Consider the following 21,780-nt stretch of genomic DNA (forward strand, 5'->3'; position numbering starts at 1 on the left):
GCTACAGCTGTAGTGCTACAGATAAAACTTTAATTTTATAACATGTTATTTTGTTCTTGTTAAGCTCTAAATGAGGCAAGGGAGATCAGTGTCTTCCTGAAGCCGATACAGAAACCTATAGAAGACCTTGAGAATCAAGACTTCATAAAGCTAAAGGGGAGTATTGTTGCCCTCATGCACACTGTTTGTGTGATCTGGGCCAACTCCAAATACTACAACACCCCAGCCAGAGTCACTGTGCTTTTACAAGAGATCAGCAACCTCCTTATCCAGCAGGTATTTTACGTATCGAGTTAGAATTAAGTGTCACTGTTTAATATATTTATATATTGTGAATTTTCAGAGATGCCACAAGTTTGTAAAGACTTTGTATTATTACGCTACTTTTATGTTCTGTTACTGAATTGAAAACAGTAATTATTATATATAACCACTATAATCTCACATAAACAATAAGCACTTCTCCGAGAATTATTTACAAATTTAAATAATACAGCCAGTCTATCCACCTGTTTTTGATGTACAGTAAATGTGGGCGCCGCCATCTTTGAGCTTTCCTGTTTATGACTTCCGGTGAGCCACTAAAGCTAATGGTAGTCTATTGCGGAAAACACAAGTGTGCCATTTTAACTGGCTGTTTAATGTTTATTATGAAATCCAGCAAGACTGACATAATTTGGCAGTTAGGGGTTGCCATAATAGCTTATACAAACGCAGTAAATCTTTACAAAACATTTGTTTTAACCATAATCCATGAACAAGAACTGAATGTGTATGTGGTGCACATGCAATCATGATCTGTATTTACAAAATTCATCCAGTAAAACCTTTCATAGAAACTGCCAGTAAACAATAAATACAATCATTGTTTAAAAACAACTAATATTATGCTGATAAAAATATGCTGATTTATTTATTCTGCTGCTATGTATTATTACAAAAATGCGATTACAGTACAGAATATATAAAACATAATCTGTTTAGTTAATGTTTATAATAGTTTATAATGAAAAAGCAAAGACTTTAAAAAGTAAGCAAATAATTTCATAAGCTCATGTCTCCACCTAGTGCATAAGAAGCGATGTAATAATATTTTCATAAAACGAAAACAATACTAAATACATGTAGTAGTTTAATATGTTTATTATGGTTTGTTTAAATAACTTACAATGTGTTGAATGAGAAAGATGCTGCTGACTGTGTCGGACCGCGTGAAGCTCGACGTGTCACCATGAATAAGTCCACTAAAAATTGTTGTTTAAAAAAACCTCACACCAGAGGGACAGATGTGACATATTAAACCAACCCCTGAAAAGTTAAAAACACGAAGTCTTAGTAAATTCCATGTACAAACACTTGACTGACTTTCCCATTGTAAAGATACTGGTATGTCTCTGTGCTTTTATATTTGCACATTGAAGACCCGTCACCTCCGATCAACAACACGAAATGATTGAATATATCTTCATATATCAAGCCACTTCTTAATTTCATCCTCACACTGGTTCATACATGGCAGGTGTAGTAAATATTAACCGTTTAAATCATGTTTTATGCGTGCTCCCACTACACTGTTTTCTACCGGCTGGCTATTGAACAGGAAGTCTTGCACAAAAAAGGGAAATACGTCATATCACTCACTTCCGCGTTCGAGAAAAAGGTGGATTGAATTATTTTTTGTTTACTTAATGTTTGCTACTATAAGTTACAATAACAGAAAGCAGGGGTTGATTTTATATTACGACTAGCCTAAAACGTCATATACTGTACAATAAACAGTACTCATTCAGCTTGACATCCTGAAATCACTAGATTTTTTGTACCCTGTAAGTTTTCCACTTTTATATTAAAGCTTAAGAATCGGTTTAGAGCAGTAATGTTGTGCACAGTAGTGATAGGATCTTAAATCTGTGTTATTTTTATAGGCTCGGACTTACCTGAACCCAGAAGACATCCTAAAGGGTGATGTGATGGAGAGCCTCTCACAAGTTCAAACTGCTATAGATGTTCTTACACATTTCAAGAGCACATACGAGGACAGAAAGGCCAACCTGAGTCGGTACCAAAGAAATGAGAAGAAGGTTAAGCCCTGGGATTTCTCCCCCCTATTGGTGTTTGTTCGGCTTGATCACTTCATGAAGAGACTAAGAACAATTGAAGTAAGGAAGCATTTCAAATAATTTAATGATTATTTTAACAACATTGTGAGATAATGGGTAAGGAGTAGGATCAAACTTTGTTTTATCTATAGCCACTATCTATATCTAATATCTATCTATATACCATAATTTCTCAAGGTATACCTAAGCGAGGGTATATTATTTGTGTGTACAGTAGATATTCTGATGGTATTGATGGTATTGATACTGAGGTTGTTGTCTGAGTTTACCACAGTATATTTTAATGTCATTGTTTAGACGCTACTGCTGACTGTCGTTGATATGATGAAGTTGGAAAAGGTTGTGTTAGGAGGCATTCGAGGAAAATCTCTCAGTCAGCAGGTCCAGTGGTTACATGAGGAATTCTTGGAGACATACAAAGTATTCTCAGAGAAGACGTATGACTGCCTTGATCTTAATAACATGGTAAGTTAACATCTCAAAATCACAACAAAACAAACATGGTTAAAGATCTTTTAAACCCCTTAACTGGTACCGTCCCTTGAGCCGGACATCTGAGTTTACTTCAATATTTTGCATGTAAATTTTTATATATCATGACAAACTATGTATCATTGGAAAGGTCTAAACCTCTAAAATACATATTTTAACAGTGTTTTATAAAAATAAATGATGTAGGGAGAGTTATTGATTCATTTATGATAAGAGTGTGCCTCAAAACATTTATATCCTACGAAATGTCACTGTCTCACCAACGGGACACCTACGTTTACTTCAGTGTTTTGCATGTTAATTCTTATACAATCATGACAAACTATGTATCGTTTGAAAGCTGTAAGAGTTTTGTAAAGAAAGGACATATTGAGAGCCATTTTCTAAAATGCCACAGGTGGGCCTACTAATACCCTATTCTAAACCTAAACAATCTTGACAAATTATATATTTTTGGAAAGGTCAAAGAGTGTAGTTTTCATATTTCATCACCATTTTGGGAGAATTATGATGTAGTAAGAGTCAGTTTCTAAAAGGTCACAGGCCCAAAGGTAGACCAATTATTTTGTTAATGTTTATAACACTAAAACCCTACTCTAAACCTAAACGAATCATGACAAACCATATATCACTGTAGAGCTCCCAGAATGTAGTTTTCATATTTCAATGTCATCTGATGATAGAAATAATGTAGTGACATAACACTATGTCCTATTATAAATCTTCTAAAATGTTGACAAACTATATATCATTGAAAAGCTCTAAGAACCCGTTTTGCATTGATAATAATGCAGTGACAGTAATTTATTAATTTGTGACAAGAGTATGCAGCAAACTGTGACATCTAATGGCCGTTGTTGGTAAAACCAGTAAAAGTGTGACACAAACCACATTTTTTTTGTGATTTTAACTTGAAATTTGGATTACAACTACTTGAGACTTGTGGCATGTTTACATTATTACTTTTGTGAAACATTTACATTTTAATAATTTCATTCATAAAATTAATGTTATTGCATTATTTGTATTTATTAAAATGTAAACTGCTGTAACTTTTTATTTTAATTGAATATTTGTGAAATATCTGTGAAAAACCTTAATTTGTCTTTTAAACTAGACAAAGATTAGGCTTCTAGATGCCAAAAGTTATATTAATTTGAAGGTGTACATCACAGCTTCACCCCCCACTCAAAAGAAATTTGTGCTAGTTAAGGGATTAAGAAAAGAGGTTTCTTTGTAGGAATTCGAGGCTGATGTCATGAAGTTCCAGCTCAAAGTGGAGGATACTGACCGGTGCTTGGGTACAATCTTTTGTCGTGGTTTTGATGATGCTTCTGATCTGGGGAGCGCTTTAAAGGTGAGTGAGACAGTAGCTACCATACAAAAAGTATCAAAAAGTGAATGTCATTGAGGCGATACCCTTAAAAAAAGGACACCTTTGCCCCTAGAGTTTCTATTAGTACCTCATAAGTGCATGCTGGTACCAAACAGTTCATATGAGTAACTCAAAAGGTACATATTGGTATCATATGTATAAATATCTGTATTTAAATGGTACATATTATGACTTTTTTAAAGAGGCACTGCCCCAGTGACAGCTTGGGACAATTTTTTCAGTGTACCAACAGTTTCTGTAAGTGTGCTGCTCCTAGTAATAACTTTAGACCAGTGCTTCCCAATCCTGGTCCTGAAGGACACCCTCCCAAAAAGTTTTAGATGTCGTCTTATTTAACACACCTGATTTAACTCATCATCAGCTTGTTAGGGAGACATGTTTACCATTTTGAATGGGGAGGATAAGTTGAATCAGGTGTTTTAAAGGTGCACTGTGTAATTTTTAAAAAGATCTCTTGACAGAAATGCAAAATAATAAACAAAACTATATTATCAGGGGTGTATAAAGACCTTTTTATAATGAACCGTTATGTTTTTATTACCTTAGAAAGAAAGTTTTTTCTACATACACTGAGGGTCCCCTTACATGGAAGTCGCCATTTTGTGCCACCATGTTTCTACAAAAGCCCTCAACTTTTTTCACTAAGTTGTCTCCGTAAATGACATGTTTTTCCGGTGGCGGCTACTGTAGCTTCTCTATGCGTTTCAAAAGCGAGGGGTGAGCAGTGGACTGAGCCATTGGTTGCAATTCGCAACCTCACCACTAGATGCTGCTAAAATTTACACACTGCACCTTTAAATAAGGAGACTTCTAAAAGTTTTTGGGAAGGGGTTCTCGAGGACCAGGATTGAGAAGCACTGCTTTAAACTATATACAGTAACAGTTTCTGTAGATATCTGCATATTATCCAGTCCCCAATCAGGAATGCATCCTGAATTTTAATATTGGACTGCATAAATCTCTCCAGATTTATAATCCTTATCAGAGCTCAGTTTCAAACCAAAGGAGAAAAAAAATGTATGTATTATGAGGAGATCAGATGTAAAATCTGCTAAACACAACTGTTAAAGGATAATTCCGGTATTTAACACTTTGAGTCTCATTTCTGGTTTGTTTTGGATGAACTACAGTGATGGACACAGAAATTTTGACAATGGGTCGTGTCTTGACTTTTCGACTGATTTAGAAGCGTCTCTTGACTGCTTCAGAATGGAAGTCAATGGCCATGCACAAACATGTCATTAAAACAACACTTAACGTTCATTTTCAAAACTGTACTACTCACCGAGTGGTCCGTGGTGTTTGTTGATGATTAAAAACAAATATATTGGCGCAATGTATGATTTCAATCCGTGTTGTTTGCTATAGTGGAACTATTTTTTCAGATACCTCACAACCGCGTATATACTTCCGCTCTATATTTGAGTCTGAAGCATGAATGACCATAGTCCAACAAACTGTAATAAAACGGTAGTATACTTTCAAAATCAAGTTTATTTATAACAGTTACACCATCCAATATGTTTTTTCATCAGGAAAACAATAAATAAAATATTTTGCAGAAACCCCACTGCTCCGTCATGCAAGTCAACAGATCCGCACACTTTAAGAGATAAAGCATATATATCCAATACAACAGTAATCCCCCATAACTCCGTGTGACATATTGACGTCTTGTGAAGCAAATCAATCAGTTTTTGCAAGAAACTGAACGTTATTTACAACATTATTAGCGTGAATGCCAAAGCAGGAAGCGTGCTTTCCGTTTGAGGTGATCTCTTCCACTAGTGCTGTTGGCTCTGGATGTTGGTCTCTCTGCGCCACCTATAGAGCGGGAGCGTGAAGCGCACTTCCTGCTTGGCAAAAGCTCTGCATTAACGCTGTAAAAAAAAAATATATATTCGAATCTCAAAACTGAAAATCGAATGTCAACCCACGAATCGAATGTCAGCCCTACAAATATGGGAAAAATTTCTTCTGAGAGTAAACAGCCCCTTTTCTGTTTCCCGGCGGCGGAGTGATATATCAGCGAGCATTGCGTCTTCCTAGAGAAGTCAATGGAATTTTACAAAATGCCAAATAAAACACGACAGAAACTGTATTTCGCTACACAACTTGTTTTTAATCATCAACAAACACCACGAACCACTCAGTGAGTAGCACAGTTTTGAAAATGAACGTTAAGTGTTGTTTTAATGACATGTTTGTGCATGGCCATTGACTTCCATTCTGAAGCAGTCAAGAGACGCTTCTAAACGAGTCAAAAACTCAAGACACGACCCATTGTCAAAATTTCTGTGTCCATCACTGTAGTTCATCCAAAACAAACCAGAAATGAGACTCAAAGTGTTAAATACCGGAATTATCCTTTAAGAATGAGATATTAGCCGGACGCTCTCAACATGTATTAAACGTTCATCAAATACTTTTGCTTCAAATATGCTTAGTCCAGACTCCAGACCTTAAGTCATTCAGAAATACTGTTTTGTTGGCAAATTTTATTAAGAGTAATGAAAAGTGCTTATTTACAAGAAAACATGTCAGATGCACTTATATGTTGTTTATTGACCGTTTCATCGTACGCACGTGCGGTAACGCGAAATGCGTCTGGTCCGAACTTTACTTCCGGTTTCAGTTTTTTTTAATGGTCTGACTAGTTGCTTAACTGAACTCTTGAACAAATCCCTCGTCGAAAATAGCAAATGTTTTGGTTTCCTAGGTAATCTCAGGGGTGCAAACTTGTCACCTTTCGGCGAAATTCGCCGTTTTTGATACAAAATAGGTCATTCTTGTGATTCGTCTAGATCCGATGAGTTTTTGAAAATGAGGGGTAAGGGGGGTCTGCGACATGGTAGCAGTAAATGAAATTATTAAAATCATGTCCAGCTATTGTGGTAACGATGTCAAATTACTAGCCAGTTTGGCGGGTTATGTTTTACAATTTATAGCCACCTCATTTGCTGCCGAAGTTTAAGCAGTCTGCAGATTGAGTGCACATACTTAAAGGGGCATTTCACCCGTAGAAACATTAATCTTTATTGAAAGTGCATTATATTTGTAGTCGAAATGTAACATACATTTAGAATTTGGTGCCTATTTGACAAAGAAAAGGGGTGTTTGTAGTCTCACTCCCTCAACAAAGATATTGCACTTCCTTCTTTCAATGATGCAATATGATGATTTTTACATCATTGAAAGAAGGAAGTGCAACACTGAAATCTGTATTTCTCCTGTCTCAGCGGCAACTTGATGAAATGATGCATGACCATTCAAAAACATGACTGGGGTTCTAACTATACAAAGCTTAATGCATATGGGTGAAGTGTCCCTTTAACTCGTAGTATTTTTTCATTTGAGGTTACGCGCCCACGTCACGTTGCTATGCGTGTGGTCATAAAGCTTAACATTTGTTCACGCACCGCAGTTTTAAGTTAAGTGATTTTAAGCCGTTGACAACAGTGCTATATGCGCTATATACCCGTTTCTGTTTAAGAGGAGCGTGCAAGCCGCATATCCGCTTATATAAGAGCGCTTGTGTCTTGTCACCTTTTTCACCCCTGATGAGTTTGCACCCCTGAATCTACGTGTTGTTTATTTTGCTTGTTATGTAAATAGCTATGTTTAAAGTACTTTGTTGTTATTTTTTCTTAGCCAAGTTTACCGGAAGTTACGTGTTGACCACGAAATCCGCTTGTTTATGTTGTTACTGCTGAAACCGTCTGTAATATATGAAATGTTCGTATGCATACTGGTATTTTTGCACAATGTACAATTAATAGTGCAGTGAACCTTAAAAACGATCTAAACGTTTTTGGAAGTAGATTTTTTTACCCAATTATATATTGCTTGGCAGGTTCTGGACATGTTTGGCAGTCTTTTGGAACGACCCCTGATAGCAGCCGATGCTCAGTCAAGATATCCGATGCTGATCAAAATGTTTGACAGTGAACTAAACTGTTGCAAAACACTCTTGACAAGCCAGATTGAAGCAGAGGAATGTCAAGGTTAGATGTCTTCGTAATGAACAAAAGTACAGCTTGTTTTGTTTGTTAATTTAGGTTTTTCTTGTAGTCACATCTTTACTGTCTTCTGGTTATTGATCTTTCAGGCTACATGCCCGTTCCCAAGAATATGCCTGTTGTCACGGGAGGCCTGAAATTTGTCCAGCAGTTGGAAGAACGCATACAGATTCCTTATAATAACTTCAGATTCGTCAACCACCCGTAAAAAATTAATAATTATTTCAGTTTGCATAGAGGCTTTTTTTGAAAAGCCATATAAACAATATAACCATTTTATTTGAATTTTAATAGATGTGTGGAGTCTGTGGATGCAAAGGAAATGTTCCAGAAATATGATGAGTTGATGCAGCTAATTAAACAGTAAGTTGACTAATCTTGTTTTATCTTAAATGTCTATTAATCATTAAATAATAAATGAAAATTCATTATTTAGGCCTACATTTTTCTAAAGGCATATGACAGCTTAGTGGGAGAACCAGACTACAATTTAAGTTTGTGTGTTTCCCAGTTGATAACTTTATTTTTTTTTCAATACACCACTTTGATCTGCCTTTGTTATAATAATTGAGCTTCTTTATTGTAGTATCAAGATATTTTCTGCTGCAGGCTTGAACAGCAACGCGTATCAGATAGATTGGATGAAATTAACTGAAGGACCTTAACATCCTACACAGAACAGAGAAATAATAAACATATTTGTTCATTAAAGAAGCTAGCGTTTGTTCTTCAGATTATTACTTCAGGGTTTCATTTCCTCCAGTTATATGTAATGCGCACACAGTGTTGCATTAGCAATTGTTCTGTAAAGTGTAGCTAATAAAGGATCGCATGATCGTAGTGTTGTATGTGTGTATGTAGGTGTAGCTGAGGATGCGTAAACAAATATCATGCAATTTCCCTTCATTTTTGAAAGTTATTTATAGATCTGAATTCTCTCTAGTCAAAAATTAAGCCTCCTTGTTGCATGATGGTAATCGTAGGTATTGCGTAAAGACAATCCAGCCTAAGATATTATTGTTATGTGTTATTGACACAGAGACGTGACTTGCGTGAAGCAAAGACGTATTTGATTTCATGGACTGCAGCTCTGCAACTATAACAAGGCAATCATGCCTATACCCAGTGCACAGAAATCCAATAAACAGAATTAGGAAAAGCTTTATTGCAAAGTGTGTTTGCAAACGCAAGGAATTATTTACTTTAAAAAATTTAAAGGGATAGTTCACCCAAAAATCAAAATTGTCATTTACTCACTCTCATGTTCTTACAAAACTGTATGAATTTATTTGTTTTGATGAACACAAAGGAAGATATTTTGATACAATTAGTTTGAAACCATTAGTTTGAAACCAATAGTTTGAAACAAATCCGATTCATGAGCCCCATTCACTTCCATAGTATTTTTTTTCCTGCAATGGAAGTCAATGGGGTTCCTGATTGGTTTAGTTTCAAACATTCCTCAAAATATCTTTGTAGTCGTAACATTTGTACTATAAATATCTTAGCAACTAGCGGTCAGCTGGGATCCAGTAGGGATCTGATGGTATCATTTATGTAATACCAGTCTATCAAATCATAGACAGATGTCAATGTAATCATTTAGCCCTGTGATCTTTGGTTATGTGGGATGCAGCCTCCAGGGATCTGTTGAAGATCCGAGTAAAGAAAAGCGATAGCTGGTCTACAAACTTTCAGTAAGGTGGTAAGACCTGTGAAGGTTTGGTGCCTTCATGATTGGTTTCTGGAAAAGAAGACACACCTATCCTCTTTGCAGATCCTAAGGGCGCACTCACATTTTCCAAACCAAACCAAACCATGGCCCAGCGCGATTGTCACCCCTCCCTACTCCCCCAGATGCACGTACTCACACTGTACTTTTATTGATCCGAGTCCGGGCGCGCTTTCGTCATTAAGATGCGATTGTTTTGAAAAAAGCAGGAAGTAAAGCTCTCTCTTAACACTGGAACCCATCGTAATGATAAGTCTGTTTTTTATTCGGGAGTCGTTTGGTGCGCGATTACAGACAGCCTTCTCACATGTCATCATATTGCTTAGTTGATCTGTCACGTGCGCAGCTCGGACATTCACGTAACTCCGCTGCGCGCATCAAAAGGTTTTTACGGCGGCAGATGAAGGTGAGTGGTCGCGCAGCTGACGTCTTCACCTTTTGAATCGCGCTCAGGCGCGAATGCGCTCACACCACAGCCTTCCGCGCCTGAGCCCAAGTGAACCGCGCTCCGGCCCACCTCTGCAACCCGGCCGTGGCGCGATTAACCAATCCGCGCCCGGGCGCAGAACAGAGCGATCGCACTTGTCAAACAAACCAGGCTTTGGGGGTCAAACGTGCCCGAGCGCGGTTTGGTTTGGATAGTGTGAGTGCGCCCTAAGTGCAGGTTGAGAATCGAGAGGGAGGTGTTAATGGTTGCACAGATAGGTGTGGGGTGTGAGGAAGACTTTGTTCCCTTCTGTTACCCTTTCTCTCAGTGGCTAACCCTGGTTTGTTAGTGTTAAATGTTAAGTAAATCATGGTGGGAATGCACAGGGAATACAAAATGTCACAGTATCGGTAATCTCATCCAGATCAGAGTATCAGTAATCTCATCCAGATTAGTGCTGTCCAATCAGTGCAACTGAAACAAACTCTGCACCCTTAATAAATGTTTTGCTTAGTTCCCACAGTTAAGACATTCTTGTACAAATGCAATCCTACGTAATCATTTTTATTTAATAATTCATATTTTTTTTACTGAATCTACAAAGGTTTTAGACCCCCTTGTTATGTTGGAGCCTGATACTACAAGCATAGTATTTTCCCCCTCATTTCTCTACACTCCACACAATGACAAAGTAAAAACAGAATTTTAGAAATGTCTGTAAATGTAATAAAAAGAAATAAAAATGGTGGCGTAGATTAACGCAGATGCTTATGATATCCAAGGAGATGTTGATGCTTGGGTTCAAATCTGTCTTGAGTCATGCAACAATGTGGCACTTTTTTCTTCTGTGAAACACAAAGTGAAGGGTAGAGGTCGACCCATATGTGTTTTTTAGAGCCGATGTCGATACAGATTATTACTGATCAAGTAGACCGATAACCGATATTTTGAACCGATATGTCTGGGTTAAAAAATGAAAATTATTGTCAAAATTAAGACTCGGGCTCTGACAAAAACTCTCAATGCTTTGAAACAACATTTTTAATTCTGACTCTAAGAAATATTATAACAGTCATATTAATAATAACAAAAAAGAGCAGAAAGCACCAATAAACTATATATACATAAAAATCGGATAGCTCTCACTAAATTGATGGCTGCGTCAGAGCCAAAAAAGCTCCTTTTAAAATTATATTACTTTATGCAAACCTGCTTTTAAAATGGCTGATGTCGATCATTGGCAAAATGCTTAATATCGACGTCGATAATTGGGCAGATCGATAATCGGTCGACCCCTAGTGAAGGGTGCCCAGGCTGCCCCTTTCCAATAGTCAAAATGGATAGTGATTTATACTACCAAACACAAAACAAAGTTCCAAAAGTATAAAAGTTTTAATCATCTGCATTTTCTGGATCAGATTAAGCTCATATTTACTATGTAGTAAAGATCAGTCCAGGATTTAGCGATTTATTTTTGTGATCTTTGCGATCAAAATGACAGATTTTGTGGCAGTAATTTCCATAAATTGTGCTGAAAATTGCGTTTTTTCTCCCCTCCTCTAATTAGGATATCATGCACCATTAGATGCCAAGATGGCGACGGCAGGCATGCCTAGTATTTGCATCAAAAAGATTTTTAGAAACCTATGAGTGACGTCACAGACACTACTTCTATCTTTTTTTACAGTCAATGATAAAACCACATCATATACAGATCAAAATGCAGTAAAAACTCTGTGTATGTTTTTATCACCATTCTCAATCTGATCGCTAATAAAAGTCCTTTATAAAACGCAATTATTTCAGCTTTTTGCTCAAAAATTGGTTATTTTTAAAGAAACCTACCCATATTTGACACATGATAAGAGAACAATGAAGATAGGATGAAATGGGTTTTGTTGATATATTGTTTATATATTTAAAGAAAGAACCTTTTCTTGAAGGCAATAAACGTGACAATAATAAAAATGCTGGTGCTGGCAACTTTAAAAAAAAATGCTGGCCGGGAAAGAGTTAATTGTTTAATTAAATTTTTTGGAGCTGATTTTGGATAACTAAAATAGACTTTGCAAACATGGCTATCGAGTTTGAAAAGTTCCCTAAAGATAATCTGATACAGGTGTGGCTTGACCTAAATATTAATCTACTAGAAAACATGGAACTATACAAACTTGATCAAATCTAAACCGTTTACTAGTAAAAGTTTTTTTTATATATTTCAAGTTTCTAGACTATTTTAAGTCATAAAGTGAGATGAATATGTTTGGAAAATGCATGCACGGCTCGCATGGCCGTAGCCAGGGTTTGAAAATTAGTGAGTTCCAGGGGTGTAAAGTGAAAAAAAGTGCCCTAAAAAACACCAAGTACAACTTAGTAATGTAATTTTTTGTGCACTAATTTTGTAGTTAATATACCAAAAATTAGTCTTTAGAACTTTGTAGAACATCTAAGTGTACTTAACTGTGCTATTTTGAGACACCATTTATTTTAATATCAAAAATCTGTTCTAGTATTACTGGTATTGTATACTTTTTTAGTTGCATTGAAGTACCACTGAAGAAGAACTATATACTTTTCATTAGTATATTTGCAATGCATAACTTTCACAAAATACTTATTTAGCTGTAGTTTAATGAAGTATTCATTACTTTTACCTTTTGTCATTTTACACTTTGGTTACACATTCTGGTTATATGTTTTGCGGGGGTATTCTATTCCCAATTTATAAGATCACAATTTGTTAATACTTTACTGTTGACCTAAGGTGGATAATTAATTTTTTTCATGCAACACTGCTTTTTTATAGCATTATAGTGCCAGACAGTTCCAAAATCAAAAGTGACTTGTATTGCAGTGTGTCATGTAGCTGTCCATCAATGTAAACAATGTGTGCAAAGTAGTTAAAACCAGTAAGTGCACTAAGTTATTGGCTTCTAAAGAAGGGAGTCAACTCTGAACCGCAGTTTTGATTCGCTTTGTTTGAATTTTCTGCCTGTCTCCAAGTATAAAGGAACACATAGACAGCATAGTCTCCCCCTATAGTCTTGCCTGGGAGAAACAAAAACTCTGACCTACCCACATACACTTCAGCTAGTTGGTGTAAAGGCAAGTTTGTGGTGTTTTCACTACAAAAGGTTGAAGGTTGAAAAATACTTTTGCAAGGTGGGATTTACTAAAGATTGTTCAGTATCCACTTTATTTGGAACAATATGCGTCTCCTAACCACAGCCTGTAAGTATGATCAAAGTCTGCTCAAAGTCTATTGGTCGTGGGTCATCCCAATGTGTTATTTCCCATCTTTATCATTCTTCTCAATAGGAGCGAGTGGTTCTGTGTGTGTTTTTTGAAACACTTCTCTGAAAGGCTAAAACCAAATGAATCTGCGTTAGAGCGCCCCCGTCAGGCTGAATTACAGAAAGATCTCTGCTCAGTGTTCTGCATGCGTTCAGTCATTTAAATGTAAAACTTATATCACTAGCAGTTAACTGTACAGCCAACGATATAACCCAGAGTCGGCCCCATCTAAATTTATAGTAGGAGACGCTACTGCTCTGATGTAAATAATTAGGGCCCGAGCATCGAGAAGCAGGCCGTGGGTACAAAGCCCTATTGTTTTTGCTCAGTTTAGTATTTATTTCCGAAATGAATCGCATTTTTGAGGGCCTAGACATGCTCAAAAAGTCATGAAAATTTGCACACGTGTCAGTAGTGGCGAAAATTTACATGTGGTATAGGTTGCACAATTGGGCATGTAGGAATAGCTCGAGAGCGCCACCTACAAATTTTCAAGAAAACAGCCCCCCCCCTCCGTTAAACGTATAGGTACAAAATTTGGCATTTCCAGACTTCATACTTTAACGAACTCCTCCTAGAGATTTGATCAGATCATCATCATATTTGCTTAGTCTCATCTAAAGGCCTAAATTGGAGATCTTGACTTTTCGTTGGAGGGTGTGTCCGTGGCGGCCTACCAAATATCTGTGTTTTGCCATAAAACAGGAAGTTGTTATAACTAAGGCAAACGATGTCCAATCTGCCCCACGCTTCACATGTTTGATAAAGTCCTGGCCTGAACACATTTCAATGCTAATATTCAGCTTCAGTCATAGCGCCACCTAGAGGCAGCAGGAAATGCCTCGTTTTACGCTGTGATTTATTGCTCATAGAAATTTAATTAGATCATCATCTTATTTGGTCAGACAAATCTTTTTTGCGATGATAAATTGCGAAGATCTTGACTTTTTGTTAAAGGGCGTGTCCGTGGCGGCCTGGCAAAGTGTGATGTTTCGCCATGAAACAGAATCCTGTTGTAATACTGTTGTAATTCAGGCACACATTGTACGATCTGCCCCAGACCTCACATGTTTAATAAGGGTCCTTGCCTGAACATATCACCATGGTAATATTCAGTTAACGTGATCACGCCACCTAGAGGCAGCAGGAAATTCCATGTTTTACTGCTCTTAAAGGTTTAACCATATCAACATCATATTTGGTTAATCTAATCTTAAGACCTTTTGAGATGAAAATGGCGACGACCTTGACTGTTTGTTAAAGGGGTGGTTTAATGGTATTTCAAGCATTCTGATTTATTAACACAGTTATAGAGTTGTTTCCTCATGCTAAACGTAGGCAAAGTGTCAAAACAGCAGTTGGACGTGTTACAGAGTATTTCTGTGCCGAATGCACTTTGCCAGGGTTCGTACAAGTTTCGGAAAGTTTTTTTTCGATTACAGGTCCAACTGACGTTTCAGGGGTTTTCGATACGTATCACTTCTTTATATGGGCACTTCCCCCGGAAAACCCCGCCCACCCGTCAATCAGCGGGAGACGCTGGAGCTTGCAAACATCTTATCACGCCACTCAGCTTTGTTTAATATCAAAAGTCAACAATGGCACGAAAGATGAAGTGTGTCTTTGGATGTAAGGAGAAGAAATCCAGCCTTATGAAAACAATGGATATAGTTTACTATCCGGGGTAGCAGCGGAGTTTTGCGTGTGTTTGATGCGCTGGATTTTCCCAACCGGGTCATGACAGTTGCACGCGGTAAGTTAGACTTCTGTCTTATGTTGGAAATAGTTGCGTGCATATTATATAAATGACACGAACATGTAGTGAATCATAAGTTATAAGTGTTGTAGAGTGTTGCATGACTCGTACTCGCTCCACCCGCGGTAGTAACTCCTCCTTCTTCATTTTTCGTACGTTATCGGAAAGATTTGGTAAAGCTAATCTTTCTTTTATAAATCTGATTAAACTAAAGACTTTTCGGAGATATAAAGGATGTCATACTACTCTATAGGTACTCCAGATTAACATCAGAAATGCAGAAACAGCGTGTGTTACGTGAGCTTTAAAGCGTCCGTGGCGGCCTGGCAAAGTATGGCTAAATGAATCACATTTTTGAAGGACTAATCAAGCTCAGAATGTCATGAAACGTTGCGCACATGTCAAACGTGGCATACATTTAAATACAGTATAGGCTTCAGAAGTGGCTCAATAGCGCCACCTACAAATATTCAAGAGAGCAGCCCCCCGCTACGTTAAACGTACTGTACAGGTACGAAATGCGGTAGGATCCTAAATCACCCCAAGACTTACAAAAAGTTCCTAACCCCACAGGAAGTCAGCCATTTTCAATTTTCTCTGTAATGTGGGTGCAAATTTTAATCAATTCCAGGCTTCATACTTTAACTAACTCCTCCTTGAGATTTAATCAGATCATAAGGCCTTTGTGATGCTACATTGCGAAGATCTTGACTTTTCATTGGTGAGTGTGTGCCTGGAAGCCTGCCGAATATCGCCTTTTCCCGTTAAACAGGAAGTTGTTCTAACTCAGGCTTACAATGTCTAATCTGACCCACGCTTCATATGTTGTGATAAGTGCCCTGGCCTGAACACATTAACATGGAATTTTTCACATACAGTTATAGCACCACCTGCTGGCAGCAGGAAATGTCAGGTTTTACACTGTGATTTATTGCTCATAGAAATTTAATTAGATCATCTTATTTGTTCAGACAGATCTTACGTTTTTTGCGATGATAAATTGCAAAGATCTTGACTTTTCATTGAAGAGCGTGTCCGTGGGGGCCTTGCAAAGTTTGATGTTTCACCATGAAACTGGAAGTTGTTGTAATTCAGGCATACAATGTCCGACCTGCCCCATACTCCTCACAGTTACTAAGGGTCCTGGCCTGCAAAATGTTGTTTGTTTAAGAGATTTAACATTATCAACATCTTATTTGGTCAGTCTAATTAAATATCCACATATATTTACACAGTAAAATTCATATCCCCACTGTTCACTGTTTTTCCTAATGCCATTGGGTGACGGTGCACATGTGTGCGAGGGCCCTTCAATTGCTGCTTGCAGATTTAATTCTCTCTTATTATTACCAGATACTCTTCAAAACTCTATGATGTTTGGACTGAATCGGTGTCTGAGAAATCACAATATAATCTTCAAAAGCCATTGATATCTCGGGACTCTAGCACAAGACTCATCTCTGTCAACTTCAGCCCACAGGTCAGGCTGTCTGGCTTTTTATAAATGTGTGTTTGTAATATGTTAATATGAAATGTAACTCTCATCTTGTCCTCTAGCTGGTGTCAGTGCTGCGAGAGGTGAAATATCTGAAGGCTATGCAGGCTGAAGTCTATACCACACCAGATATAGCGGCTGACATTTATTCAAACAGGGAGCTGCTGTGGCAGTATGTGGCCAATCTGGAACTAACAGCCAGCTGGTACAACAAAATAATGAGCACAGTGCTTGAGGTAGAGAATCCACTGATCCAGGACCAGCTGAGAGATGTCGATGCCAAGCTCAAAGAGGCTGAGGAGAGCATCTGCTGGACAAGTCAAGGTACATACAATACAGATTTATTTCAGTCTTGAGAGAAGCAATGGATATATTGAAATGAGATTCACTGTAGCTGTAAGTGAGTTTTGGGCATAAATAAAATCATTATGTAGACATTTAATGATCCACTTGCTGGGGTTTCTAAATCTACCCTAAACAAATTGCAGCATGTCCAAAACTTAGCAGCTAGAATCCTGACAAGGTCCAGGACATGGCTCCCTGTCAGGTTTTGCATCGATTTTAAAATTTTCACGCTCACCATGAGAATTTCAAGGCTATGAATTGTTTAGCGCCACAATATCTGTCCGAACTTTTAACTGCATACGCCCCAGGAAGCAATCTTCGTTCTCCTGTTTCTGGCTTTTTAATGGCTCATTCAACGCGTTTACGTTCTATGGGTGACCGGGCCTTTTCTTCTTTTGCTCATAAACTTTGAAATGCTCTTACCATTGAGATTTAACAAGCTGCCTCGTTGAGCATTTTTAAATCTTCACTTAAAACATTTTTTCTTCTTCTTTCTAGCATATAAGTTATTTATTCTCGTTTTAATGCATCTTTTATGCTCAAACATACATTAGAATAAATTTTATTTACAATATATTTTATCTATATGTTTCTGTGAAGCGCTTTGAGATCCAACTTTTATAGGAGCTATCTAAAATAAAGTTTATTATTATTATTATCATTATTAATTTAACTTTTAAAGACTGTAAAATTAGTATATTGTAAACTAAAATTTTTGGGTTGCACATGATTGAATTGTTTATTTTTTTAATGATTTTTCTTAAAAATCGTAATTTAATTATGTACAGCAGTTCAACATGATTGAATCAAGTTTTCTTAAATTGAAATACATTTTAATTAATGTTAATTTCATTTTAATGCAAACCTTATTTAATCACGTGCAACTGATGTCCAAATTTTTTTTCCAGTGTAGACGTGGTTATTAAGTCACATGAATCCAACTTTTTTTCCAAGTCCCCCTTTGGTCGATAATTTTATTGCTCATTTAGGTAATTTTTTATCATAACAATGACACATTAAACTTTTTGTCCTGTGAACAAAAATTCTTTATGCCTTAAAGTTGCATTAAGGCACACACCAAAAGATAATCACACATTCCTCCTTACAATCCTAAGTAAAGTTTTGATCGTCTTTGTGGTGAACCGATTATCTTAACAGATTTTTTCTGTGGTGTTAAGAAAGTCTGAATCTGCTTGGAAGCATGTCGAATGTGCTTTAACATGTTCAGAAATCCTGTTGTGTGGGGGGAACCTCGAACCACACGCACGTTGTAGATTGTCACGAGAAACAAAACGATATCCAATCAGAAAGTGAGCTGATCAAAGAGGAAACCATAACAACTGCAGGCACAGTCCAAAGTAGGCTTGGGCGGTATTACGGTATATGGTATACCGCGAGATCTAAAAATTGCAAAGGTATCAGTTTCAATATCGTCATACCGGCATAAAAAAACAATGCACTTATATAGAAGACAAGGATAAAATATTAAATTAGGGATGGCGAAAACTAAAAATTTTCTTGACCGTCCACCGAGCCATTAACTGATTAGTTTAAAATATTTTAGGCTGTTTGAACCTGTCGAGCCGCGCCTGCAATTTCGCAACTCTGTTGCATCTCTCTGCTGGTGCTGGTTATTATATTGTTTGCTATATTTGCTTTTTATTTATTAAATACATGCAATTGGTTGATGAAAGATTTATTAAAATTAAGATACAATTTATACAAAACGAAATTCACTTTAAAGAAAGGCTTTCTACAAAGCAAAACCTAATTAAGTGGTAAAAATGTCTAACGATTTACATAAACACAACTTAATCTGCACTTAACTGTTAGCCTAATAGACGTAAATGTTAATAATTTGGAACGCAATCAGAAGAGACTTACGTTTTAATTATTTTATTGCTGTATTTTATTTGCTATTCAAATGAAGGATTTTACAAAAAAAAATTATATGCTGGAATATGTAGAAATATAAATTAACAGAAGGAGGACTTTTTATTTCATTAAAATATGGTGGAATGTGCAGAAAATAAATTTAAATGTTCAGCAATTTTCTTCAAGTCTGAGACTGTTGCTTTGATTAAATTTTTGCTTAATGCAATGTGAGTTTGTGTGAAGTAAACACAAACATTTGTGCAAGGTCACGGCATTTCGGTTCTGGCGCGAGGTCACGGCATTTGGTTTCACACAAAGATCCTGGAAATTGGAATGAGATGGCTAACTGTAGTGGCGTTTAGTCTGTCTAAAACAGCCTAATTTAGAGATCACTTTTTTAAACGAAAACCGGTTAATTCTGTTTGGCTGTTGTATTTAACTTTTTTATAAACTGCTAATTGTTGCTAATAAGTTGTTAATATTGTAGTGCATGTTATTTTGTTATTGTTTTAGTATTAGTGTTTGGTGTTCAGTTTCTGAAGGGTTTAGGCACAAGCCAACAGTTTAGTGACGCTGTCTGAGTCATAATTTTATAATTATTCACGGTAATACCGTATACCAAGGTAAAATAGGGAGGCGATTTGATGGTATCAAAATTAGGATACCACCCAAGCCTAATCACTACATAGCAGCAATCAACACACATCAACAAAAATGTTTGTGGTCTCTGACATTTTAAAATTCTGATAAGATTTTTGTGTGGCCCTAGCTTTAGCGACACAAAGGTTGTTGGTTTAATTCCCAGGGAACACACATGCTGATAAAAAGTAGCATAAATGCACTTTTGATTAAAGAGTCTGCCGAATGCATAGTGTTGTAAAATGCAGAATGAAAAACTTTTCTTAATCATGCTTTTTTAATTCATTTATATTTATCAGGTCTTTATTATGTTGTTACTATTTTTATTATTTTATACTCTAACTAAAGCTTTGTGTAAATTCCTAAGCACATTTACTGTGGTGTCACTGTGGTGTAGGTATTTGGGAATACATCCAGGATGTTCGTGAGACGGTACATGACTTGGAGCAGCGTCTACAGAGGACTAAAGACAACGTGGAGGAGATGCAAACCATCATGAAAAGCTGGACTACCTCTATCTTTGAAAGAAAAGAGGGAAAGAAAGATGCTCTCTTAAATTTGGACGATAAGACTGAACGTTTGGAAAGAACGTATGGCCAGATCCGTGCCTCGGGAGCAAAGATCCACATGTTACTAAAAGTATACAAAGCTATATGCAAATTCTATTGCAACAACAACTTACCAGATTAAGAATTGATGATCCTTTTTTCTTTCAGGATAACGCGTCACTTTTCAAAGCAGACCCTTCATCTGCACAGTGGAGGTCTTATGTGGAATACATCGATGAAATGGTAATCGATGGATATTTTAATGGTATTGAGAGCTCCCTCAAGTTCTTCTTGGAAAACACAGGTGTTCTTTCTCATTTTGTTCGCACTAAAAGTTAATACAGGGATTTCCGAAGAGATTTCGAGAAGTAAAGATTAATTTTGTTGCTCTCAAACTATTATATCCAATACAGAAGAGAAACCTGGATTAGCCCCGCTCTTTGAAGTCCAGCTAGATCTGCAGGTTCCTGAGATTGTTTTTCTTCCATCTTTGGAGCTTGGTGCTTCAGATGGCTTCTATGAACTGGTGGAGAGTCTCATCAACAGTGTCTTTAGGATCTCCGCTCTTGTGCCACGATTATCTGAAAAAAGTCATTACCAGCATTACCAGGTACTGTAAGCATGCCAGTAGCCAGCTATGAGGTCACCGAGGTCCGGACCTCGGTACATTTTTCATATAAAAAAATTTAATTTAAAGTTCTGTGAATGACGAATTAGTTTTTTTAAAAAACGCCTTATATTGGCATCCGTGTAAATAATTAAGTTTGGACAGTTTAGTGTATAATTTAGCGTAAAATGACGGAGATTGACTCAAGCCGCGAGGGCACGGGTGCAGAGTTTGTTGTGTTGCCAGATCCCATTGTTAAAAATCCTTTTTAGACGTAGTGTTTTGTTTTAGTAATTGATGAGACACTTTGTGATATTTATAAAGTGATGATTAGGTAGGTTAGTATTAGCGACAAGGTTTAAAGTTACTTTGTTCTTTAAGGCAAATTATTTTTGCTTGTTTTTCTTACTAATATCTGGCAACGCGGTGACAGCACCTAAACTGAAAGTTATCAAATAAGGCACATCATTCAGCACGGGCAGGTTATTGCTGACTTCAATCGGTAAGACAAAAGCAGTGATCATCATGATTGTTTCTGTAAGAGTATCAACACTATCAAAAAAACAGAAAATAAATTATTGGGTTTAAATGAAACATGCCAAATATGTTATCACCCCAATCGTTAAACAGTAAAGCTAATCTGAACAGAACATAAGCATTAAGAATTCTGTTCTTTTATTCAATTTAAGATTTAACCTTTAACAAAGTCATCCTGAAAATATTAATAGTTCTTCATAATATTGCTTATTAAAATGATTACAATAATAAGCATCATTGCATTAAAAAAAAAAAAATCCACCCTTAGTCAACAGTCCATCCCCCAAAGGGTAAAATATATTCGGACAGAATACATTAGATCCCAGGTAAAAAAAAAATATACTTGAATGTATTAAAAATACACTTAAATACTAGCAAGTAAAGTTGTAAGGTTATGGTACAAATATACTAATTAAAAGTAAAGTTTAACTTTGGTAGTACTTCAGTGTGCCTGAAAAAGTAAATACCAGTAATACTTAAATAGATTTTTAAGTGTAT

At 36.7% G+C, this 21,780-nt stretch overlaps 1 protein-coding gene across 3 annotated transcripts in view; it reads left to right on the top strand.

Moving 5' to 3' along the window:
- dnah9 (dynein, axonemal, heavy chain 9) overlaps nt 1-21,780 on the top strand; it is a 260,170-nt gene that overhangs the window by 10,806 nt on the left and 227,584 nt on the right. For all 3 annotated transcript variants that reach the window (XM_073866631.1, XM_073866632.1, XM_073866634.1), the window contains exons 5-16: nt 65-276; nt 1,926-2,159; nt 2,418-2,585; nt 3,853-3,969; nt 7,862-8,012; nt 8,117-8,231; nt 8,322-8,390; nt 16,590-16,716; nt 16,794-17,055; nt 19,988-20,229; nt 20,307-20,442; nt 20,552-20,748. In XM_073866631.1, coding sequence (XP_073722732.1) covers nt 65-276; nt 1,926-2,159; nt 2,418-2,585; nt 3,853-3,969; nt 7,862-8,012; nt 8,117-8,231; nt 8,322-8,390; nt 16,590-16,716; nt 16,794-17,055; nt 19,988-20,229; nt 20,307-20,442; nt 20,552-20,748 — 2,030 coding nt within the window. The remainder of the gene's footprint in view (nt 1-64; nt 277-1,925; nt 2,160-2,417; nt 2,586-3,852; nt 3,970-7,861; nt 8,013-8,116; nt 8,232-8,321; nt 8,391-16,589; nt 16,717-16,793; nt 17,056-19,987; nt 20,230-20,306; nt 20,443-20,551; nt 20,749-21,780) is intronic.

The sequence above is a fragment of the Misgurnus anguillicaudatus genome, chromosome 4 (genome assembly GCF_027580225.2).
Source record: "Misgurnus anguillicaudatus chromosome 4, ASM2758022v2, whole genome shotgun sequence".
Lineage (NCBI taxonomy): Eukaryota > Metazoa > Chordata > Actinopteri > Cypriniformes > Cobitidae > Misgurnus > Misgurnus anguillicaudatus.